Here is a 26,774-nt window from a genome sequence, read left to right on the forward strand (position 1 = left end):
GAGGAATGTGGTGCCACCTTGTGGATTCATGTTTAAACAAATTCTTCTTAAAAATATATGGGAGCCAAATGAGCCAGTCTTTTGAACGGCTCTTTTTAGTGAGCCAGATCGATGGTACTGTCTCACTTCAAAGAGCCATAAATCCCACCTCTAATGCAGAATAGACCCAAACACAGCTGCCCAGCAATTTGCAATCAAACCACACCCAGTATAAAGTCAGTCTTTCTGCAGTAACTTGCTCAGTGTGGTCCACAACACTGGAGGTGTTACAGGCAGCAGGTATGTACTCTTTATTTATTTCAACAACTATTCCAAGTTCTGACAGTTTAATTCATTCATTATTTATACTTACCCATGCAATAATTTGACTTTTAGATACCATACCTACCTGATCCACTTGCTACACTGGCTGTGTGAATGAGGAACATTGTGACTTGGTGAGTGACCATGTGCTCTGTAATGTAATGTTTTTTGGGATTTAAATGTAAAAAATATTTATTTTTGAATGTAATGCTTGTATGTAAGCTTCTAAGTTGATTATTGAATTGATGTATTTTGAGTTTAAAGACGGCTTGTAGATCAGCAGATTAGCAGAATATTTTTTTAAGCTGGTAGATCGGCAGATTAACTGAATTTGTTATTTTGTATTCATTTTATTTTATATTCATTTTGCCTTTTTCTCTGTATCCAGTCCAGGTTTTTTGGCTAGGAACTGAACTGAATGATGGCAAGCCAGCCCTGTACAATCCCTGTATGATCCCAGTCCTGTTTCACCTATGGTCATGGGTAGGAAACTCAGCGGCAGCAACTCGTACACAAACATTCCCCCCAGTTCTCTCAATCCCAATCTACACTTTGCCCTATGAACATTGAACACTCTGACTGACTTGACTACCAAGAACTTTGACCGGACTGATATTTGGGAATCAAATGTGAATATCAACTGTATGCATTCATGCTTTATTTTCCTTTTTCAATATAATCTCTCCCAATACAGTTTGGTCTCTTGAGTTTTATTTAATGTTTTCATCAATGTAATTCCTCCAACCAACACCTTCTTCTGCAACAACAGGTGTAGCATATGCTTTGTAGAGGGAAAGTATAAATTGCTAGTGGACCAAACTACAAGCCAATGCATTTTAATTGCGACCGTAGGTCGGACTTACTACAGAAAGCTGCTCGAGGTGTCCGTCTGTCCGTCCGTCCGTCCGTCCGTCACGGACTCACACTTTTGCCCTGCTCATATCTCCGCAACCGTTGCCCCGATCCATGCCAGATTTTGCACACACACTCCTTACCTGCCAAACTACAACCTCCAAGGACCCCCGGAGCTCCAGGGACCCCCAGCTCCCTCGGGGACCCCCAAGTGTAAAAAATGAGCACATGTGCAAAAATTACCAAATGACCACCCCAACGGGGCTGCTCACGGGGCATTCCCGGGGACCACCCACTCCTGGTGCTCCAGAACGGATGCAAAAGTGGTGGCGCCCCCAGTGGAGGACCCCCTGCCACTGCAGCTCACATAAAATGCCGTAACTCGGGCTAGGAGCGACCGGGAGAGCCGGGGCCGGTACCTATTCGTCCGCCTTGGCGGCGCGGAGACCCCACCCCTCATTTCTCACATGGCCCTCTAGCGCCACCATGAGGCCGATTCAGATTTTGCCCGAAAATCACTACACAGTATGTCTACACTCATGTCATCAACATGCTCAGGAAGATTTTGGAAAAACACATTTTTGCTCTATTTGTGGAGATAAGTGACCTACGGTCGCTTATCTCCCGATTAGGGAGTCTTACTGGTGTTTATGCCTGCCAGTTTATTGAATGATTGGGGTGGTGGTTATAATGGGTGTGGCCACTTCTCCTGGGTCTCTCCTGGACTGCTGTGGGCTGTTTCTCGAGTAATAGGAACATGCCAAGTGCTGTGAAGGAGAAGGGGTTTCAGAGTAATTTGTTTATTTAAATTGTTAATGAGTTTCCACCCAAATTATATTTGTTTAATAGTAACGCATCTTTTTTGTGACATGTATGTGTCTAGCTGTAAAATTGAAAAAACAAAAACAATATAATAATGCATCTTTAGTGTATAGGTTAATTTTAGGCAATGGGTTATTTTGGAAGTATTTAAGTATTGTTGCTAATTGGGGCTGTGTCCTGTGGTACAGTCCACTTCTATTTAAAGGAGGCCACAGGGACAGACAAGGTAGTTAGTTGGACCTGCACTGAAGTGAGTTATGGAAGAAAAAAAAGGTATTTGGCTGCAGATTTGGCTGCAGACCCCATCTCAAAATATTTTGTTCCAGGGATCCCAAAAGTAAATAGGCCTATTTGCGTTAAAATATTCACTCTAGATGCCGAATAGATACACGAAGCTCAGATCCGTTGACAAATGAAAACTTCAACTTTTTTCAATAAAAACAATTTAAGTTTAGTTTAATTTAAGTCTGACTCTGCTAGCCACTTACAGAAAAATAATGCTGCTATAATATTTTGCAATTGCAAATCTTTGTGTAAATAAACTGAAATTCATACTATTGCATGACTATTTCTTTATCATGTTTCACAAGCATCTGGGTCTACAATGCCAGTGGTGTAAAAGTAACTGAGTACATTTACTCAAATACTATCCTTAGTATAATTTTGAGGTATTTTATACTTCACTTGTATACTCTTACTTCTAGGCTACTCCAGTAAATGCTCATGCGTTGCATTGCATTGTGAGCTTGTAGATCTGCTATTTTCAAAAAATGTCAAGTTGATGCCAATACCTTTGTACTTTTATTCAGTATTTATCTCTATATATTCATGTTATTCCTGGCACCGCCCCCGTTATCCTGTTCATATCCTGAAAGAGGCAGAGGCTGAAAAAGCTGTCCTGAAAAACATCATTTGGTTTCCTGTTGTCCTTGCATTAAAGTGTCAGTAGTTGGCGCTCTGGGCTCTGAATGTACCTGGGTTGCCATGTCTGCTTATAATAAGCAATTTGTGTCTCTAAAAATACTATAGTTGCTTATTGGGCATTCTAATATTTTTAAACCAGTGTGTGAAGTTGGCTGATGGCCTAGGCTCTAAAGAACGGCTTAAGAGGGGTGTTTTAAGATTTTCATTTATCCAGCCTCCTCCATGCAATTTTGTAGCCTACAATGAAACCCAAAATTCAAAAATAGCAAAAATAAACTTTGACAAAAATAGAACTCAGGAACAAAAGGCAAAACTCAAGATAAAGGAAAAATAATAAACACAGCCCATGGATAGGGCCTTGCAGCTCTCTCGCTGTGTGGCGTGCGTGCATGCGTGTGCATGCAATATCTTTAAGCAGAGTGCATATGTCTATAGGGCACAGGCGGCTAGACCGAGCCTCCAATATGGCCTCCAATATGGGGTCACGTGCACAAGAAAATATGATCACTCGAAAATTTCAGAAATACTCCGATTACATTTACTCAGATTGATTTCACCCCAAGCCTCCAAAATATGAAGAAAAAGAAAATCAATAAAATCAAGGCACTCAGCCTACATAGAACTTTTTTTTCTTTTTTTTAAAACAAACATGGTTAACAGATCCTGTGGCTGTCTAGTGTAGTGGTCAGGGAATGTGCCTTTCATGCAGAAGGACGTTGGATCGAATCCCGCTTGGGGTTGATATAAGCTTAAAATCATGACATTTGGTAGACTTTACAGTTTGGATCCTTGAACAATGTCTGATATGGAGCCTTCCCAATAATAATAATATCCGCCATTACTAAATAATGTAGTTTGCATCATAACTCCTGAACCAAGCGTTATAATACAAACTGTGATGTCTACACCTATGTTGTGATGACCAAGGATTGCAATGATATCATGTACCAGCTCAGTGGCCTAGTGGTTTCAGTGTCTGCCCTGAGACTGGGAGATCCGGGTTCAAACCCGGGTCGTGTCATACCAAAGACTATACAAAATGGGACCCAGTGCCTCCTGCTTGGCACTCAGCATCAAGGGTTGGATTGGGGGTAAGTCCCTGCGACATACTAGTGTCATGTCCAGGGGGTGTACTTGTACATCAAGCTGCCTCATGCTACATAAACAGGAGATAGGCTCCTGCCCTGTGAGACTCATGGCTCGGCTGAGTCATATGGTCTTTATGGCTTGGCAAGGCTTACTATGTACAGTATCAAACTGGGTGAATAGTATCACAGTATTTTATGTCTGTTGCATATAGTATTTTGCATACATGTTGTGTAAAGGTCAATTTGTGCTTTTACCTATAACTCCCCCGATTAGTGTAAAACTTTGTATGCACACTTCCCAGAGGCCAAGGAAAAACCTGTGCCCTGCATTTTTCACATCTGCCACCAGAAGGCCGAAAACACATTCTTCGATATTACTCCTTCAGATTTTATCAGAAAATCACACAAATCAGTACACACAGTATCTCTACAGTGATGGATTGCTCCTTTTTGAACAAAATGTCTCAAATCATGAACGTAGCCTGCTATGCGTGTGAGATTTTGCACACACATTCCCACTAGGCCAAGGAACAGATGCCACCCTTCTCACATTGGCCTGTTATAGCGCCACCAGCGGGTCAACTTTAGCAAAACACATTTTTGGAACAAAATGCCTCAAATCCTGCATGCAGCGTACGATTGCCGTGAAAGGCCCAAGAACGCATGGCACCCTTTTCACTTTGGCCTATTATAGAGTCACCACTAGGCCAAAAAAACCTACCTGACCTGCCGGAGTCCTGTTCGGAAGAACACTGCTTCTTGATGTCTTCTTTGCTTTCCCTTGATGCCTTTTTGCTTTCCTGCTTTTTATGCCTTGGCCACTTTATCGCTGCTTGCAGCTATATTGATTGATTTATGTTCATGGTGTTTATTTAGGTTTGTTTAAATATATTCCACTACAGTCGACATGTTTAATATAAATGACCATTGTGTTACTGTTAATGGTGAAGATGGCTGAATACTAATTGTTTGTATGTTGTTCCCTGTAGAACCACACACCTTGATCACCTGTAACTGTGCCTGTGGATTTATTAGTAAAACCCTCAAAAGACATTTCTGCCTCCTGCGTTGTGACTGACACCCCATATTGTTGGCTACATCGTGACTACTAATTGAAGCCGAGGCCGAATTGCACGAAAGAGCCCTGACAGCACATGGTTGGTTCTACAGACTCCAAATTTCGCACACAGATAGCTCAGACCTTTGCCTACGTTCTTAGCTATGCCTCGACCCGAACCGATGTGCGGTTTTCCGGAACCAACGCGAAAGGTTCGGAATCTCCATATGCGGAGTCCTGACTACTAATTGAAGTCAATGGACGCGAATCCGAATTGGCCCGAATCGCATGAAAGAGCCCTGACAGCACATGGTTGGTGCTACAGACTCCAAATTTCGCACGCAGATAGCTCAGACCTTTGCCTACGTTCTTAGCTAGGCCTCGACCCGACCCGATACACAGTTTTTCGGATCCGGCACGAAAGGTTTGGAATCTCCGTATGCGGAGATGACTGACATCGGGCCGTTCCGGAGCAAGCGCTGACTCATTGTGACATCACTTCATAAAAGGCTCTGACATCACATACGCCACATGAGTCAACAAAAAAATCTCTGTGAGTGTGTATGTATGTATGTATATATACAGTATGTATGTATTATGTGTGTAATCCGCGTATCTTGAGAACCGTTTGTCCCACCAGCTTCAAATTCAGCGCGCGTGTTCCCTGCCGCAGCAGGTAGTGCAGTGCCCGGCCTCGACCTGACCCGATACGCGATTTTTCGGAACCCAGCGCAAAAAGTTTGGATTCTCCGTATGCAGAGCTGTTGTCTGACATCAGGGTCTTCCGGAATCGGCACTGTGTCTGCAGAGATCTCCATATATGGGCATAAATGGACTCAGGCAAACAGATGGTCAAAATGGATCCTATGACAACAGGTATAATGGGGTTTGCATTACACAGAATTCGGCACACGCGTTCCCCGCCGCAGCAGGGAGTGCAGTGCCCGGCCTCGACCTGACCTGATATGCGGTTATCCGGAACCAGCGCGAAAGGTCCGGATCTCCGTATGCGGAGCTAATGTCTGACATTAGTGTTTTCCAGAACCGGCACTGTGTCTGCAGAGATCCCCATATGGGCATAAATGGACGCAGGCAGACAGATACAGATATCTACATATATGGGCATAAATGGACACAGGCAAACAGATGGTCAAAACAGGTTATGACAACAGGTATAATGGAGTTTGCATTAAAGGGTGGGGCATTCATTCCGTATTTACATCGTTCCCGAGTAGGCCGGTCCTCGACTAGACGCTCTTCCGACTGTCAGGCAGATACAGAGATCTCCATATATGGGCATAACTTGGACGCAGTCAGACAGATATCTCCATATATGGGCATACATGGACACAGTCAAACAGATGGTCAACACGGGTCCTATGACAACAGGTATAATGGGGATTGCATTAAAGGGCGGGGCATTCATTCTCTATTTACATCATTCCCGAGTTGGCCAGGTCGCCGACTAGACGCTCGGCCACCCCTAGTAGCCTGAATCAATCCTTCACTACAATTAATGGTCCTTCGGAGCCCGGATAGAGTCAATGATATGGCAACCAGTAGAAATGCAAGCAGTCTCCCAGCTTCATCAACTGTGCGCCCCAAACGCTCCACGCAGTGCCCCAGATTCCTGGATTAGTACGAAGTTTCATATCCAGGCCAACGCCGCACACATTATATGCACAGGCACGAAGAGGAAAGAGAGCAGCCCAGTCCTGCTAGAAGCACAGCCGCACTGACAGCAGGGCAGGGCATGAACAAAGCCATCGTTCAGCAAGTTTTGGAGACAGCCCGTCAACAGAGTGAGACGGCCAGGAAGCAAACAGAACTTTTGGAGTTTGTCCTGCGTCATTCCCCCCGGTCCTCAGCTCAGTCATCAAGGAGGTCATCACGGCATCAGTCACCTGTTCGCCAACTCAATGACAGATTATGTGAACTATCCATTTCCCAAGGCCGTATCCCTCAATATTCCCAAACTGAGCACAAATAACGGACCAAATAGTCACCACAGAACTAACCCAGCAGTCCGAAGATGCACATATCCACGCGCAGCAGTGGAAAACACCGCCTCGCAGCCATGTCACTCAACCCACGCAGTGGAGAATGCCACCGCCTCTCCGGCGAGCCACTCAACCCCCTAATCATGCACTTGACTTGAACCTTCAGGCTAACAGTCAGGCGAACGAACATGACTTCGCTTCCCATCTGCGGCCTAGCCAACCTAATGTCCAACAGCAGCCACCCCAGGGCCAACAGCAGCCAACAGGCTCACCAACGGCTGGATCACCATGCAGTAGTGAACTGTCCTCCTATCCCATCCCACTGCGTGTAGCTTACGCAGCGTTACCTAACCATAACCAGGCACAAAGGGCTGTTGCTTCACTCCCACAACAGCTTCCAGCACATCAGCCCTCACACCAGTTTGTGTCTTCGCATGCAACTCAGTCCACACATCAACCTGTGTCTCAGTTCATGCCGCAGTCCATCCACCAGTCGGCACATCAGCCTCCTTATGGCTCCAACCAGTACCACCAAGGAAACACAACCAGATCAGTACCCCATCAACCTATGGTGTATCAGTACACACCTGTCAATATAGAAGGCCTGTCGTTTCCTGATTTTACCATGGAGGATAGAGCCCAATATGTGGAGTTACGCCTTCGCCTCAGCAACCTCCTGCATCCCTCCCAATCCGAGCACTACAAGTATGCCATCCTGTTGAAGCATATTAAGGTGCCACAGGCTCATCGTCTGGTGTTAGCTTATGCAGAGTCTAGAATGCCCTACTCTGATTCCCTGGAAGCACTAGATGAACGTTACGGACGCCCATATCAGTTTGCACAGAAGGAGATAGAGGACATGGAACGTCTACCTCCTATTCGTGACGATAGAGACCTTGATGACTTTGCCGTCAGAGTACAGTCGCTAGTCGGGATGCTGAAGTCTCTCAAAGCTGAAGGTTACGAGGAACTCCACTGTGGCTCAAATGTGAAGCGCCTCCTCAATAGGCTTCCCAAACACCAGCAAGAGAGGTTCCGTCGCCAGCAGTACAGGAAGGATCCTGGCAAGATGAAGCTGTCTCTCATTGACTTCTCAGAATGGCTGAAGGCAGAAGTCAGATGTTTGGACATTGAGCCCTCCCATCAAGTTTATAGTGAGAAGGTTAAGAGAGACAACAAACAGCAGACATACAACCACAAGTTCACTACCGTGATGCATGGAACAGTCAGCCCTGATGATTCTCCCTCCGACATGCCCTCCCAAGTAGCCTCTCCTGTTGAGACCAAAGGGGAGGCTAAGATACGCTGCCCTTACTGCGAGTCAGAACACTACCTCAGCCAATGTGAGCTCTTCACCCAGCTGACCAAGATGGAAATAGTAGATTGGATTACAGCCAAGAGAAGGTGCTGGCGATGCGGCCGGTCTCACCTAGCCTCCGCCTGTGACTTGAAGAAGCCGTGTCGACTTTGTAAGGCCATGCACCTCTCTGTCTTGCATGAGGTCAACCAGAGGAGTGAGAATGGTTCAGAGTGAAGATGAATCCACCATCACGTCCACAGCAGAGACTAGTGGAGTTCTGCTGAAGATTGTCAGAGTCAATCTGCACTACCAGAACAGAGTGTTCGACACATATGCAGTGTTGGACGATGGCTCAGAGAGAACATTCCTGCTGTCCTCAGCAGCACGTTGCCTGGGAATTAAGGGTCAAGCGGAAGATCTGACTCTCCGTACTATCCGCCAGGATATCAAGACACTGCCAGGCTCACGTATATCCTTCACCATTGCTCCATCATCTCAACCAAGAAAGCTGTTCACCATTAAAGATGCCTTCACAAGTGAACATCTAGGCATGTCTCAGTACAGCTACCCTGTTGCTCAACTTCAGAAGAAGTACCGCCACCTCCAAGGCTTGGCACTCCCACCCATCGATGGAGTTCAGCCAACCCTCCTGATTGGATCAGATCATGCTGATCTGATCGTTCCCGTCAATCCAGTGCTCCTGGGCCCCCCTGGTGGGCCCGCAGCTGTCAAGACTAACCTCGGCTGGACACTCCAAGGTCCAGCAAAGTACCTGCAGCAACAGCTACCTCCCATTAAGTGCTTGTTCGCCGCAGTTTCCTCTTCTTCTGCTGAGCCATTCAGTCAGGTTGAACGGCTGAGGCAGTTGGATAACCTGCCTTTCAAAGGTGAGAGTTCAAGGACCAGATCCAGACAGGACAAGTACTCAGTGGACCTGTTGGAGGCCGAGACCATCAGTGTAGACTAGAGGTCAGTGGAGTGCTTCAACAAGCTCCTCCCCTCCTGCGAGTCCAAAATATGCCCAAGCTGCAAGCTCCAAAGGAGGTTTTGATGAAAAACCTACGGAGCCGAGTTCCTGCCTTCCTTAAGCAGCCACGCGATGGCTGGCCACCCTCACCTGCTATCAGTGATGTTTCAGATGAGATAGAGACGAAGAAGTCTGCATCCTGTGGCCTCATCATTCCTACCCCACACCTTTCAGTCACTGAAGACTGTGATCCAGTACCTGGCTTAAAGTCCTGCTCGCAATTTGGTGTTAGGGGAGTTTCTCACCTGAACTGAGTCAGTGGTTCCCTAGACATGAAAAATCACAGAGGTGCTCGTTCGCCATAGTGGCACGAATGGCGCAATGGCCAAATCAAATATGGCTGCCATCGGCTATGATGAAAATCCAACTTTTCTATTTCTGGGTATATATGCACATGTAACACCTCTATTTGGACTAATTGGGGTGTGGGGAATTCATTTCTGACATTGTTTTGACCATTTTGGGTGATTTGGACCTCGAAAAGGTCATGGTCAAGGTAATTTTGCTATTCCGAAGACCATGGCCATAACTTGGCCATTGTTAGGAGTACACACACACACACACACCACATGGGCATGAGCAACTTATGTCTCCATATATGGAGATATGATGACATCACACAGTCCTCAGCCGATGATGTGGCGTGATGTCATACAATACACAAACGAGCCCTACAGTATAAAGGGGCAATTCTTGCCAGGAAAGAAGCATTTCTTCGACTCAGACCTTATCGCCAGGGTTGGCTTATAGCAGCTGTCGGTAGGACCATATATGGATTCTGTTAGTGTGGATCTCCTAACAGGGCATCATCTGGAATACAATCCCTTTTATGCCCATATATGGAGATCCCTAACAGAATCCCTTTCATGCCCATATATGGAGATCCCTAACAGAATCCCTTTTATGCCCATATAAGGAGATCCCTAACAGCATCCCTTTTATGCCCATATATGGAGATCACTAACAGCTAACAGAATCCCTTTTATGCCCATATATGGAGATCCCTAACAGAATCCCTTTTATGCCCATATATGGAGATCCCTAACAGAATCCCTTTTATGCCCATATATGGAGATCCCTAACAGAATCCCTTTCATGCCCATATATGGAGATCCCTAACAGAATCCCTTTTATGCCCATATATGGAGATCCCTAACAGAATCCCTTGTATGCCCATATATGGAGATCCCTAACAGAATCCCTTTTATGCCCATATATGGAGATCCCTAACAGAATCCCTTTTATGCCCATATATTATGGAGAAATCCCTGCTCTGAGTATCTGACATCAGTGTGATGTCACCTGTTTATGCCCATATATGGAGATCCCTGCTCTGCGTATCTGGTTGCTATGGTAAACAGTTGGTTGCTAGGGTAAAAAACATGGTTGCTATGGTAAACAGTTGGTTGCTAGGGTAAACAGTTGGTTGCTAGGGTAAAACCATGGTTGCTAAGGTGGTTGCTAACGTACACTAACAAACCAGCAACAACAGACTGTTGCCACAGCAACGTACACAAAGGTTTGTGTACACATGTGGTGTCATACTGATGCGGAGATATGAGCAGGGCAAAGGTGTGACGTGTGACGTGTGACCGACCGACCGACCGACGGACGGCCGGTGGAGGTTTTCATAGTAAACTGCTCCCTGACGGTCGCAATTATGACATCACACTGCTGACATCACCGGCATTATCTACCGACAGATTAGTAACAAGATGTCAAAATCGTTGAAGGTTGAATCTCCAGATATGGAGATAACCAGTAAGACTCCCTAATCGGGAGATAAGCGACCGTTGGTCGCTTATCTCCACAAATATCACAACCTCCACCTCTCACGTCATACGGGTAGCCATAGTTACACCTGGAATGTTGAATCTCCATATATGGAGATAACCTACGCATCACACAAAGTCTGACCTCACCAGCCCATACTTGGGCATGGACGACTTGTATCTCCATATACGGAGATGGCCATATATGGAGATACGATGACATCACAGAGTCCACAGCTGATGATGTGGCGTGATGTCATACAATACACAAACAAGCCCTATATAAAGGGGCAATTCTCACCAGGGAAGAGAGCATTGCCTGGAATGTTGAATCTCCATATATGGAGATAACCTACGCATCACACAAAGTCTGACCTCACCAGCCCATACTTGGGCATGGACGACTTATATCTCCATATACGGAGATGGCCATATATGGAGATACGATGACATCACAGAGTCCACAGCTGATGATGTGGCGTGATGTCATACAATAAACAAACAAGCCCTATATACTGATGCGATACGATGACATCACAGAGTCCACAGCTGATGATGTGGCGTGATGTCATACAATAAACAAACAAGCCCTATATACTGATGCGGAGATATGAGCAGGGCAAAGGTGTGACGTGTGACGTGTGACCGACCGACCGACCGACCGACCGACCGACGGACGGACGGCCGGTGGAGGTTTTCATAGTAAACTGCTCCCTGACGGTCGCAACCAACACATCCCTCCATATATGGAGATAACCGACGCAGTGGTGTCCGGTAAGAACTTAACCGAGATGCCTTGAATCGTATGGAAGGCAAGTATTGGCTTCCATACGAAGCAGTATTGGAGATGGTTGGATGTGATGATAAGCTATAAGCCAACCCTGGCGACAGGGACGGCTTCAGGGGGGGGCGGGGGAGGGCTCTAGCCCCCTCTAGTGGAGGCTTAGCCCCTGCTCAGCCCCCCCTCCCCACAGACCCAATTGTAATGAAAAGTATTTACAGAATAAATAAATAAAAGATAATAAATATGTGAAAGAAAATGGACTTGCTTCTATGTAAAATCATACAATAAAATGAATTTTCTATAAAGATAATTCTTTGCTATGAGTCTGCATGTCACATGATCTTGCGTGCTGCTAGGGGTAGTCTTGGATTGGTTCCTGAAAATGTAACACTATTTAGTCTACTTCCTGGTGGCTGTCAAGATAACTATAAACAGTCAGTCAGTGTGTGATGCGGCTAGCAGCAGGGCTAGTCATAGTATGAGACCCCATAACTCTATGTATGAGACAGACAAAACGGCGGAGATTTTTGCAGCAGACAACCACAATATCACCGCTCACGGCGTCACGCGCATCAAATACTGAAGTGTTGAAACGGCACATCTGCAGACAGTGCGAGCCCCAGACACACACACGCTCCCAAGAATAGGAACGCTCCAAATTGTACACGAGCACATAGTAGCCTACGACGTCCTTTATTATACAGTGCTCTGCCTCCCCAGACCCCCGCACCAACATGCTAACAGTGACCACCAAATGCTTGCAACAACAGCCAGAGAACCCACATACAGTGGTTAGCAGTTAAGAGTGTCACCAGTTGGCTGCCTCAGTGGCAAACAGGTTTGGGCCCTGTTATGGCCCAAATCCGGCTGAAATCGTTAAGTCTGGCTGACTATGGCTTGTGTGCCACACATCTCCAACGAGCCATCAGTGTCTCTAGTACACTCTACATCATAACAGCTGGGTTTCTCATAGTGAACTAGGGTGCCCAATAACACCAGTCCAGGGTGCCTCAGAATACTTTGATAATATTTAGAATGTATCAATATTACTTCAGTTAAACCAATTCAGACCCTCTAATGCCTCATGCTTGCTTTGTAAAACACCCCTGAGTTGCACTGTACTTGAGTTATATTTATAAACCAATTCTCTTCACCAAAAATAGCCGATCTACAAGCTCTTGTAGCATCTTGTAATGAGCTTTTAAATCTGCTACTTTTGGTGAATATCCCCTTAGAATAGGGATGCTGAGGTTTAGTGATTGAATGCCAAGTTTATTTTAAATCTGTCCTAATGAAAGATTCAAGGGAGCCTCCGCACACTCAAAAGTGAGCAAAATCATGTTCTTTATTTTCAGTTATTAAAGTGCAAGCTTTTGGTCATAGACCTTCAGGCATGCAGCACCTCGATGAGCGGTGGTCCTTTCACTATTAATCTGTCCTAATGGAAGCAGATATTTTCTCAAGTTGTTGTATGTTTGTTAGGCGTATTATGGACAGTATTTGTTATTATTCCAAATAATAATAAATATGCTGTATTTGCATAAAGCAAGTATGCTATTTGTCTACTCCCATGTTGATATGAGTATTAATATCTGTTTAAGGTAGATTTAGAACAAATACAAAATATGCGATTAATTGCGATTAATTGCGATTAATCGTGCGATTAACTATGGACAATCATGCGATTAATGGGATCACATTTTTTAATCGACTGACAACCCTATTATTAACAATAAACAATTTGTAACGTGTATTTTCTTTATGTGGCCCCTTAAATTAGGATCATTGAATCTCGTTTGTTGTATTAGTGTTATTCATTATTATTTGTTGCCAAAATTCATTCGCCCCTGCTCTAAAAAAGTCAGCTCCCCCATAGCCCCCCCAGTCATAATTTTCTGGAGCCGTCACTGCCTGGCGATAAGGTCTGAGTCGAAGAAATGCTTCTTTCCTGGCAAGAATTGCCCCTTTATACTGTAGGGCTCGTTTGTGTATTGTATGACATCACGCCTCATCATCGGCTGAGGACTGTGTGATGTCATCATATCTCCATATATGGAGACATAAGTTGCTCATGACCAAATATGGGCTGGTGAGGTCAGACTTAGTGTGATGCGTAGGTTATCTCCATATATGGAGATTCAACTTCAATGAGTAACCATGGCAAACTGTCAACTGCCCGTATGTCTTGAGCGCAATTGAGAGCCTTCGTTACACCCCTAAAAACCAGTACTTGGGATTTGTTGATGTAAATGTTCACATAGAGTGTAATAATTGGTAAAACAAACTTTTGGCCTATTTGTGGAGATAAGCGACCAACGGTCGCTTATCTCCCGATTAGGGAGTCTTACTGGTATAATATAAAATATGATGCATAATACTTAAGTACTTTTACTCAAGTACAACCTTCACTTGTAATACATAACATTTTTACTTTATGGGACATAAATATCTGTGTAAGCCAGAATATAGGGGGAAATATAGGGGGATATAATACGTATCAGAAATATTTTGAAACAGACTATATCATATAAAAGTCAAATAAATAGCAATGCATTCAGCTGTAGATATGTGGATGTTTGTTAATTAAGTTGTATAGTTTAATTGTGTAAAAACGTGCGGCTGTGAGGGAAGAAACTGATCGGTTGAAGTAGCTGATGGACTTGCAGTGTATAAGTGTATAAGCCACAAGAGGGCACAAAATCTCACTAGGCTGTTTGCAAAGGCCCCAAACACTTATATTAACTGTCCAATATGTCAAAATCATTCCTTTGTGCCTGGCCTGAATGAGCTTCACCAGCTGGAATCATAGGAAATAAGAGAATTATACTTTGAAGCCTTGAAGGGCATTTCATGTCATTTCAACAGCTCCGTATAACTTACAACATTCCAGTATCACATTTGTATACTGGAACTGGTTTGTACTGTATATAGACCAGTTAATAGTTGCCAATTAGAGATTATGTTAGGAAAAACATTCAACATTTTGAGAACCTTTGTCGAACTAATTACTTGACAATATAAAAAGATTGCCCATAATTCAAGGGCAATTTCTTATTTCTACCATAATATACAAAGACATGTTCAAATTGACACAAATGCCCTCAAAAGAAGTTGGGAGGCTTAACTGGAAGAAGGGACACAGGAAGGGACATGGACAGAAACTTGCAAGTGTGCATACAGTATACAGTAGACACAATCTGATACAATTCAAAACAATACATTCTTTATATTACTCTAAAGATAGATTGCACAAGATTTTCCCTGATGTATCCCCCCTTTGCAATAGATGTAAGATAGCAGCACACTGGCACATTCTTTCTGGTCATGACAAAAACTGACTAGGCCACATTCTCATAATATAATTCGGTTTAGTCGTGCGAATGGGAGTTGCCACATTCTTGCATATTTAATTGATACGTTTGCGCTCACACTGCACTTTGTCATCCGAAACAAGGAATCGCTGAGGCCGCGTCTGTCCACGGAACATGTATGTATCCAAGCTGCATAATAATGCCACCTCCATCTCCCTATGTTTATTAATTCTTCAAGTTCGACTCACAATGTAACCGCAGGACCCCCGCAAAATTGCGGCACAGGCGTTAGCCTATTTATCTGCGGTCGGAATAGTTAATGATGTCAAACATCAAACATTTCAAAACCAAATTCATAATATATAGTATAAATACAGTTTCTGACTTGGCATGAACACATTTCTCTTTATATACATTCCATAATGATTGTTGTCATGTTTTTGTCATCATTGGTTTTGTTTCAGTTATAATTGTGGGCTCGCCTATAAGGCGAGCACACTTTAGATATTGTCATTATTTATCTATCAGGCAGGCGGTCAGTAGACGGGAACTTCGGTTCCTTTCTACTCCTACATACTTAGTGAGAAAATGAAAATAAAAACATCAATGTGTTCAGCTTACAGTGGCGAAGTGTGCTATTATTTTTTACAGCAATCGGCCAAATGGTGGCGCTGTAGGTAGCCTTCGAAAGTGCGAACTTTGAACAGGTATAGCTCATGCTGTGTTATACATACAGCCATGAAACCTGTATACACTTATGCGTCTCCTCATGCCGAACAACTTTTACCCTCTAACTTTTGACCTCTGACCTTTAGGTCTCCCACAATTTGGAATTATATGAAAAACAGTAAAAATCTATCTCCTCCTGGGATTTTCGCGTCAAGTGCACAAAACTTTTTTCACATGAACTTTGGACCAATACGGTCAAACTGTCTGGTCGGATTTCTTTTAAAGTGAAATATAATTTTTTAATAATTCAATCAATATTGCGGTTTTATGCAAATTATTCTTCGGCCTCTAAATCATACATGCAAAGTTACACGTTCATGGCATTTGGCAAAGATGTGGAGGGTTAGTCAAAGTATCACTGAAACCAATTTTATTCCAATCGGCCAAATGGTGGCGCTGTAGGAAGCCTTCGAAAGTGTAAACTTTGAACAGGTATAGATCATGCTCTGTTTTAAGTACAGCCATGAAACCTGTATACACGTATGCGTCTCCTCATGCCGAACAAATGTTACGCTCTGACTTTAACCTCTGACCTTTAGATCCCCCAGAATTTTGAATTATATGAAAAACAGTAAAAAATCTATCTCCTCCTGGGATTTTTGCGTTACGCGCACAAAACTTTTTTCACATGAACTTTGGACCAATACGGTCAAACTGTCTGGTCGGATTTCTTTTAAAGTGAAATGTATTTTTTTAATAATTCAATAGATATTGCGGTTTTATGCAAATTATTCTTCTGCCTCTAAATCATACATGCAAAGTTACACGTTCATGGCATTTGGCAAAGATGTAGAGGGTTAGTCAAAGTATCACTGAAACCAATTTTATTCCAATCGACCAAAGGGGGGCGCTATACGAAGCGTTTGAAAATTCAAACTTTAAACGGGCATAAGTCATGCCTCGTTTCGTTTGAAGACATGCAACTTGCTTACACGCGTGCTTTGACTCAAGCGGAAGACATCTGTGTCTTTGTTAAGTAAGCTCCGCCCTTCGATTTTCCGCCATTTTGAGCAGTTTGTAAAACGCTTAAACCCGCTTTTATTCTGGAATTTTCGCGTCACGTGCACACAACTTTTTTTACGTGAACTTTGGACCGATATCTAAAGATCTGTCAGATCGGATTTAAAAAAAGAATTGAAACATGCTTTTTTAATAATTCAATGAATATTGCAGTTTTATGCAAATGATTCTTCTGCCTCTAAATCATATATGCAAAGTAACATGTTCATGGCATTTGGCAAATATGTAGAGTATTAGTCCAAATATCACTAAAACCAATCTTACTCCAATTGGCCAAAGGGGGGCGCTATATCATTTTGAGCAGTTTGTGAAGCGCTTAAACCCGTTAGGATTTTTTTTGTGTGTGCAATTTGCATGAAACATTCTACACACAATCTAAGGACCTTTATCTAATATGCCTATGAAGTGCACACACACAAAAATAATAATAATAATAAATATAGCTGCAAGCAGCGATAAAGTGGCCAAAGCCAAAAACACCTCAAATCATGAACACAGCCTGCAATGTGCATGAAATCTTGCAAGCACATTCCCAATAGGTCAAGGAACAGATACCAACCTTCTCACATTGGCCTGTTATAGCGCCACCAGCGGGTCAACTTTTGCACAACACATTTTTGGAACAAAATGGACCAATCTTTGACGTCAGTAACGTCAAAGAGAGCACTGCCTGCGATCTTGACATTTTGGACTTTTATAGCCATTGTTTTCTGGCTTGAAGCGAGCCCACAATTGTTTCGAAGGAACAATATTTTTCTAGTTACATTATACTGTTGCCCAATACTGAGAAAAAGTATTACTGTAAAAACAAAACAAAATACATTTTTACTGTTTTGCTATTGGGTTATTATTGTGCTAGGGACATAAGACTGAAGATAACCTTCTGAGCATACAGCTGAAGATTGTTTTGGAATGAGCCAACCAAACCCCCTGGCTTGAATGAAAACATAAAAGCCATTACATCAAGTAAGCATGAAATGCTTATCCTTACCAACATTATTAAAGTCCTTCTCATACCTCATACTAATTCTATTCAATCAACTTGTCTCCTGTAGTCATCACATCTAACAGTGAGTGGTCTCCTCAGATGGGTGAGCTTGGATCCTCCGTGGCAGTAGGGGGCAGCAGCAGACTGATATTCTTCGTTCACCAGGACGGGCCAGTAGCAAGCCTAGTGGGAGCTTGGGATGAGACCATGACCCCCACTACACTTTTGCAGCCCCAAAGGGATGTTGGGAACAAAATGTAGGACACAGACCACAGCAGGTAGTACACACATGCTGATGGGAAGGAGGAACAGAGCACCATGATGACTCCTGTAAAATAACAAAAAGAAGGAAAAGTGAGGACTACAGACCTTTAATATCACAATTGTCACGTTCAGGGGTAGGCTATTATAGCCCCCCTCCCTGTAGTGTCATTCTGCTTTGTTTCTTGTGTGAGCATCTGCACCTTTCTGCGCAAAGTTCAGAAGCCTAGCTGCTTTCATCACTGGCATTCAAGTTCCCCCCAGCTACTAAAATAGAGCTCAACAGTGAGTTTCCGGAAGTGAAAATCCCATTTTGATTGTTAGCCATAATTTTGTAACCATCCAAGGTAGACTTACCACAAGTTATGAGATTGTGAAACCATGTTTATGCTCCTGTAGAAGCCACAAGTCTGTATGAGATCAACCTAGTTTTAAGAAAAACATGTTTTAATCGCGAGTAGTCATGTACTACACTACCCACAATTTGAAGTGTAACAGCGATGTCTCTGCTTGGTGGAGCTCACTTACAATCAAAATGTTTACTGCACCCACGAATGTCACTGTTGGCTCGTGAGTTATTGCTACTGTACCACCGAACTCTACGGGCGTAAGCGTTTATGTTTACCTCTTCTGACATGTTTGTTTAGAGTTGAGGACAAGAGTGTCCAAAGAGAGGACAATCACTACAAAGTGTCACTTACAACACTATTATGAACAATACAAATTATAATATTGACTATGGTTAAATTGACAAAGAAACAAGCTAAACACCTTCCTTTACTTTAGCCTTTAGCCGTACATTAGCCTTTTCTAGATTTTCAAATTATTATGTTTTTGACCCGGATCAAAATGTTTTATGGTCACGATTCATCTTGTAGTTGCTTCACTTAGTTCCAGGCTAAAAGCTCTTTAAGGAACTTCTGAAACATCTATGGAGTAAATGAATGAGAATTTCACTTCCAGAAATGAGTTACTGTAGAGCTCTATATTACTGTATGATGTATAATACCTGAATAATAGACAAAAGGCGTAGGCTAAGCACATTCCCACAACTTTTTATACAGTGCTGGATCCAAGAACAGTGAATGAAACTTGGCAGTTATTTTTTTTAGTTTACCTCCAGCATAGACAGCCTTCTTCCAGGCCTGGGACTCCAGCACCCTGTCATGAGGGTATAAGTTCTGGCTGATCATAAAAAGGATCATGGCCACCGCCAGAACTCGCAGCAGAGCCATATTACCCCCCGAGAGCAGAGAGGCACTGGCCAAACTGGCTGAGGAGTAGATACAGGGTAGGCCACGATACATAAACGGGATCCCTGTGCATTCAACGCAAAAGAAAATGGAAATAAATTACATCATTCCACACATGAAACATCATTTATATCATATCGTCGTTGTCGGGTGGAAACCTTGTATGTCCAAAACCGTTCGTTTTGTATTTATCATCTAAAAAAATTACTAAACTAGTGAAAACAGCAGATCTAGAAGCACACAACACCTCGCATCGCGAGGCGTTATGTGCTTGTTTGCTTGCGGTTTTCACTAGTTTTGACGGTCTTGTATGATGAAGCAGGGCTTTGCTTTACCAAAAAAACGTACACATTTGAAACTTGGAGATACGAGGTTTCTGCCCGACAGTGATGATATGGAGTTGTGCTGAATTCCAGAAACATTCACTTACCGCTTGAGAAAAAGCAGAGGCGTACGAGTACAGACATGACATAACACATGCACAGGATGTTGTCCAGTAGGTCAGGTGTCCTCAGCAGCAATGACGTCGCAATCCCAAATGTGGTGAAATCAGCAAAATCATCTAGTTTGGCACCTGGGCATAACAGACGATCCATTTAGAAACAGGATGGGTGATGTATGGTACTTACTGTATGAATGAAACTCTAGAGTAGTAGTAGTACATAATTCAAGTTAGAACTTGCACCCTCTATTCACAGCCACTATATTTTCCTAAAACGATTGCAGGGATGGCCAATGGGCATTGTGTATTATTTGATGCTATATTTAAGTTGTGCAGTGCCACAAATGAAAGTCACAATAATCAGACTAGATACATTTATCAAAGGTCATAATGGCAAAGTGATAGCACATGTGTAACATGGGCCTTCTGTCCACATGCACACGTCTGCATGTGTGTCTCATATGCATGCACGTGTACACAATGTAGATATGCATCTACGTGCAGTGGAAATTCCACTGTCAGCCCAACAGGTCAATATTCTGTAAACAACATTCCCAAAAATGATCCTGACCCACAAGCTCAATTGAACGACATGGAATTCCACAGCCCAGGGTGAACAATTTGAGCAATTTCAGATATGCAGAGAGCTCAAAGCAAAGGGATAAAATAGACAATTGGAGCGTGAGCCTGTGGAATTAGGGTGCTTAATAGGAAAGTGATTGTTCAATTGACAAATAAAGGGGTAGGGGGGCATAACAACACGCACCCGCAAAGTCATGCAGAAAACACAGTCGGGACACAAAGCCCCCTGAAATGTGCAGGGCAACGAAGCATTGTCATGCACCTGGGAGCTATTTTTTGGGTTGCCGAGAAAACGTTGACAACCCGCACATGGGTGTCGGCCATTTTGAAAAGCTATTGGTACATTTTGATTTACTGTATGATGCCATGATCTTTTGAAACGGTGCCAGTGGGGCTAAGTTTTGAATGCATCTTGTTTGCTTAGTGGGCATTTTCATTGATGGGAGTGAAAAGAGGATGTGAGACCACGTTATAACACCTTCTTTAACTCCGAAAAATGCACAACCCATGGATGTTCAAAAAAGTTTATTGAAAAGGCAAAACAGGGGTGCCCGCTGGCCTACTGGTCCTGGCGCATACCACTTAGGCATTACCACATAGGCATGGATGCCTGGCGGCGTCGCCGGTTTGATTCCCGATTTGTCGCATGTCACTCCCCATCTCTCCCCCCATTTCCTGTTAGTCTACTGTCCTATCAATAAAAGGCATAAAAGCCCCCCCAAAAAAAAATCTTTGAAAAGGCGAAACAAAACAGAGCTCTGAAATGTTTAAACCTGAGTATTTGTTAAAACACTTTTCTTTTTTTTTGAAGAAAAATGATTGTGTCCATTATTGTTCCATAGTTTTATTTTATTTTGTTTTCAATTGTACAATCTTGTCTATGACCTTGTTTGACCAAATTATAAAGTCCAGACAAGGGCTGTGCAGTGAGTCCTGCCAATATCTCAGTACACATTTATCACTGGTGAGTGCCCCTGAGCACAACACTGAACTCACCCAGTGCAGAGCATGCATCTAGTCGCCTGGCAACTGCTCCATCTGCCAAATCCAGAAGGTAGCCAATCAGGACCAGCCAGCATGCTGCATATTGATGCCTGGACAAAACAGGGGAAACTAGAAGCAGTGCTCTTCCGAGCACAGGTCTCCACCAGGCCGTGCGTCCTGGTGGTGCTACTGTATTATAGGCCAATGTAAAAAGGGTGGCATGTGTTCTTCACCTTAGATCTTTCATGGCAATCGGACGCTGCATGCATGATTTGAAGCATTGTTCCAAAAATATGTTTTGCTAAAGTCTACCTGCTGGTGGCGCTATAACAAGCCAATGTGAAAAAGGTAGCATTTGTTCCTTGACTTAGTGGGAATATGTGTGGCAAATTTCACGGTAATCGCAAGCATGGTTGATGATTTGAGGCATTTTGTTCAAAAACGGAGCAATCCTGCAAACTTTGGAAGCCGTTATTAGCCAATCAGGATGGAATATGAAATATCAGACGGATTGGACTTGATCACATGACTATAGAGATACTGTGTACCGATTTGCGTGATTTTTGGATAAAATCTCAAGGAGTAATATTCAAAAATGTGTTTTACATAAGTCGGCCCAAAGGTGGCGCTATAAAAGGCTGATGTGAGAAATGCAGGGCAAAGGTTTATCCTTAGCCTCTAGGGAGTGTACCAACAAAGTTTGAAACTGATCGGTGGAGTTATAGGTAAAACCACAAATCGGCCTGTTATAGCGCCACCATGAGGCTGATTTCAAAAATGTGAAGTGGCATTTCTTCCTCGACCTAGTGGGAACGTGTGTGCGCAATTTCATGATAATTGCACTTTGCGTTTGGGATTTGAGGCATTTTGTTCAAAACGGCTCAATCCTACAAATTTTGGAAGCCAATCTTAGCCAATCAGGATGGAATATGCAAAAATGGACAGATCCGTGTCGATCACATGACTGTCGAGATACTGCCTACCGATTTGTAGGATTTTTGGACAAAATCTGTATGAGTAGTGCACAGAAATGTGTTTTGCAAACATCGGCCACTAGGTGGCGCTAGAAAAGGCCTATTTGAAAAATTTAGGGCAGAGGTTCTAGATTGGCATCCAGGGAATGTGTGTGCTCACTTTGGCAGTGCCCGGGCCAACGGCGCTTGCACTTTGCGTTTGGGATTTGAGGCATTTTGTTCAAAACGGCTCAATCCTACAAATTTTGGAAGCCAATCTTAGCCAATCAGGATGGAATATGCAAAAATGGACAGATCCGTGTCGATCACATGACTGTCGAGATACTGCCTACCGATTTGTAGGATTTTTGGACAAAATCTGTAAGAGTAGTGCACAGAAATGTGTTTTGCAAACATCGGCCACTAGGTGGCGCTAGAAAAGGCCTATTTGAAAGATTTAGGGCAGAGGTTCTAGATTGGCATCCAGGGAATGTGTGTGCTCACTTTCAACGGCGCCTGAGATTTGGTGCACACAAACTGCGAGGACGCACGCACGCACGCACGGACGGACGCACGCACGGACGGACGCACGGACGGACGCACGGACGGACGAAGGGGAAAACATACTCTCCCCCATGCCTTCGGCTGGTGGAGACAACAAATATATTTGATTTGGCAACAAAACAGCAGAAAGCACACAGCTTTATGGAAAATGGTTGAAAACACTGATGGCTATATTTTAACATTGTTCCATAAATAATTCTCTTTGACAGATACAATAACTCTTTGGGTATAACTGGCACTAACAGCCAAGGGCTTCATTCCAATAAGGTTCAAACATGCTAAAGATGTATGCAGTCATAGTGAAGTCCTTTGGATAAATGGCCACATTATGCTGTTCCCAATCTTTAAGTTAAATACCTCCCTGGAAACTTTGATCAATTCTGGATGCACTGGCTGTTTTGGACAGCATGTGATTATCAACTTTCAAAGCATCACTATAAGGGTTTGAAAAAAGTTGAGCGATGCGCTGACAAAGAGCCTGCATTAGCTGAATGATGTCCCAACTGCACAGTAAAATGGTCAGTATTAATGTATCCATTTGTAACTCTGAGAGTGTACAAATGGATACAGGTAATTACAGGTCCATTTGAAAATGTCAGTGTGTAGGGCAGGGGTCTTCGACGTTTTCGGGCCAAGGACCCCTTAGCTGAGAGAGAGATGAAGCAGGACAACCTTCTCAAAGAGTCCATAGTTTCATTGTTTGACAACACGATCATCAGTGTATTTTTGATTTGTGTCAATTTGTGTTTTCAGATATTTAACCACTCGAACCGTCAATACTTAATACACTTGACCTCTCTGTAGGCCTACTTGATCTGCTCTTTTCCCCCTCTACACCAAAGCCCTTGGCCGAAAATAGCCGATCTACAAGCATTTTTGGCTAAAGTTCTCTGAATATTGACACTAGGGTTCAAGTGGATAATATAAAAAAGTAGAAAAAAACCTTTCTATCACTCAAAGATTTGGAGGACCCCCTGTAGTAACTCTGCGGACCTCCTAGGGGTCCCCAACCCCCTCTTGAAGACCCTTGGTGTAGGGTTATTGGTTAGATTTATACTGATATGATATATGATATGATATAGTACTTTATTGACAGTTCACACTGAAATTTGTCTTATGACACAGCAGTCATGTATTCAAAACATATATACAAACATTTGTAACACATCAAGGCATACGTGACACGCTGAGTCGCGGTGCAGCCCCTGTACCAGCGCACCACTCTCAGAGTTAACACTGAGGATTTTTAAAATCAATGTCAATCCGCTTCAAACTCAAAAAGGCAGACAAGGCCCACGCAGGGGTGTGTCAAAGCTGCACGAGCGTCTCTCTTGTTTCAGAAGCTGGTAAAGAAACAAGATAAATCATTTTATAAACCCACTCACCCGCTAAGACTGCTCAGAATGGAAGCCATCCCCATCACCATGTTAGCCACTGACAGTGCATTGGCAGCATTCTTACGTGCAAACTCCTTGATGTGTAGGCCCGTGGCCTGCTCACGCAGAAAGAGCTTGTTGGTATGCTGGAAGAAATCTGAGACCACACCACACGACAACAGTGGTTCAGTGGTCAAACTTTCACATTTCAAGGTCTCCGCTTAACACTGGCAGTGTACAAATGGGACCAAATGGACCCGTTATAGGGTCCATTTGTACACTGTCAGAGTAATATACTTGTAAGGGGCAATTTAGACCCCCCTAAAGGAACCCACAGAGTCCCTGGAATCCACTTTGAGAACCACTGCTGTAGTTAACAAACCACAAAAACAACCTCCCCGAGTTTTAAATGATAGATTACAGCTTACAGAAAGGCTGTTGTTATGGTCAGACTATAAAAAATGAAATCACTTTATGTAAAATCAGCCATGTGTGATGAATAATTTAAGTCTAATGGGAGTCAATAATTGCACAATATCATACAGTAGCATACCTTGAGCATTTTCTGTTCTTTTTAAAGCATAGTTTTTTTACAAAATTGATCCTTCCAGCTTATAGAAAGCATCACTTACCACCAAGACGTATGTTAAATGGATGGAGACTCTTATGATACACTAGTCCTTTTCTTCTTTAATTTGTTACACTCATTCAGGCAGTGGTATATATATCCTAAAGGGTGAAACATTGGGAAGTTACCTATTCATTAATTAATTAGCGACAGTACATTATATTTACAGAGGACACCTAATACTGGAACAAACAAATTGAAAGACATACATGTAGTGAAACGTTATTGTCAAGAAATCCAGTATTTGAACAGTTTGCATAGTGTTGACACTCGACCGTAGACTGTCAGGGGTCAACTGCATGCAGATTGGTGTGGGGAAAATACAACAGACATTTAGGACACTACACTAGGCTATGTGAACGGAGGGGCTACACAGTATTGACAATTAAAACACTTCTGATCCATTACCCTGCAGCTCCAATAAAACATAGTGCCCTGAATTAAGCACGAGGCAGCAGAACTCACACTCAAACTGTTCAAATCTATTAGGAACACCTCATCTGCAGCCCTTTATGGTACTCCATGGAGCATGCATGAAATCAATAAAACTACAACTTGCCTGGTAAAATAAAGCACTCAACTGATACTTTATTGGTAGTCACTCCTCACTCATGCCAGAACTGCTTGTGCCTCCGAAAAAGCTGTGATGTTTTTTAATGAAGACAGACAAAGCAATCTTTGTTTCTCTCTGCATCCTCTCTTGTGAGTTTAGAATTCCCACAGAAGTTTATTTTTTATTTATTTTTTCTAAAGTAATAGTACTATCCCAGTGTATGCAAAGATTAAGATCTGTAAAAAGTAATTAAAATGTTTCAGTGGCAACCCTTCAAGAAATTCAGCTAATCTAACTGTGAAAAGAGTTAAAGTGATGTTCCTACTATTATGTTTTTCAACCTGAACTTCCTGTGATTCTGAAGGCAGGCAAGTTCAAGAGACTCTTCATCTGAAAGAAAACAGTGTATGAGACACAGCACAAAGCCAACAATAACTTGTACTTTACTTGACAGCATGCTTTTATTTTATTATTTTTGAAAGATATTACACAACGTGCAACCTGGTATATTAATTGCTATTTTAGCTACGAATCATAAATCAACCAACCAATTAATCGATACAGCACGTTCTGCCTCCAAAATCTATACCATTGCCAGTGGTAGATAAAGTGTATTTTTTTTCCTTCCGAGCATTCGGACACTCATGCATAAATCTGTGGGGATTCCAGATCATTTTGTCAGCAAAGTGCTGCAAGCCAAACTCCAACTGTCTCAGTCATTAATACATAAAAAATAACACTCGTGTGAACTGAGCGGTGGAGGCTGTGTGTGTGTGCGTGTGCGTGTGCGTGTGCGTGCGTGAGTGCGCGCGCGTGTGTGTGTGTGTGTGTGTGTGTGTGTGTGTGTGTGTGTGTGTGTGTGTGTGTGTGTGTGTGTGTGAATGTGAGTCTGAACAACAGCGCCCCTCCCTTAACATGTGTGGTCAGAAAAGGTTACTGCAGGCTACAGACACGCATACCCACACACACGGCCACGTATAGGAGCGTTGTGACCACCGCTCAAAAGAGAGCCAGACACACTGACATTTTCAAGCATGTCTATTTCTGGCTTACTGCCTAATGAGTACAAGGCATGATGGGAAAGCCCAAGTTATGTAAACTAGACCTTACCCGTTCGAAGATATGTGCTCCAAAATATGTGCAGAGTGTGGGTTGTGGGGAAAGTTATTGTAACTGGCGCGTGTGTGAGAATATGTGGGAG

The 26,774-nt window shown here is 43.2% G+C and overlaps 1 protein-coding gene across 1 annotated transcript in view; it reads right to left on the bottom strand.

Moving 5' to 3' along the window:
• Positions 1-18,135: 18,135 nt before the first annotated feature.
• Positions 18,136-26,774, bottom strand: part of LOC308306791 (transmembrane protein 269-like) — a gene marked incomplete at both ends in the record, with an annotated part of 30,889 nt that continues 22,250 nt past the window's right edge. The window contains 5 exons of the mRNA XM_080751833.1: positions 18,136-18,305; positions 19,356-19,556; positions 19,922-20,065; positions 21,512-21,609; positions 24,402-24,549. Coding sequence (XP_080607959.1) covers positions 18,136-18,305; positions 19,356-19,556; positions 19,922-20,065; positions 21,512-21,609; positions 24,402-24,549 — 761 coding nt within the window. The remainder of the gene's footprint in view (positions 18,306-19,355; positions 19,557-19,921; positions 20,066-21,511; positions 21,610-24,401; positions 24,550-26,774) is intronic.

The sequence above is a fragment of the Nannobrachium achirus genome (assembly GCF_963921795.1).
Source record: "Nannobrachium achirus genome assembly, chromosome: 21".
In the NCBI taxonomy this organism is placed as follows: Eukaryota; Metazoa; Chordata; class Actinopteri; order Myctophiformes; family Myctophidae; genus Nannobrachium; species Nannobrachium achirus.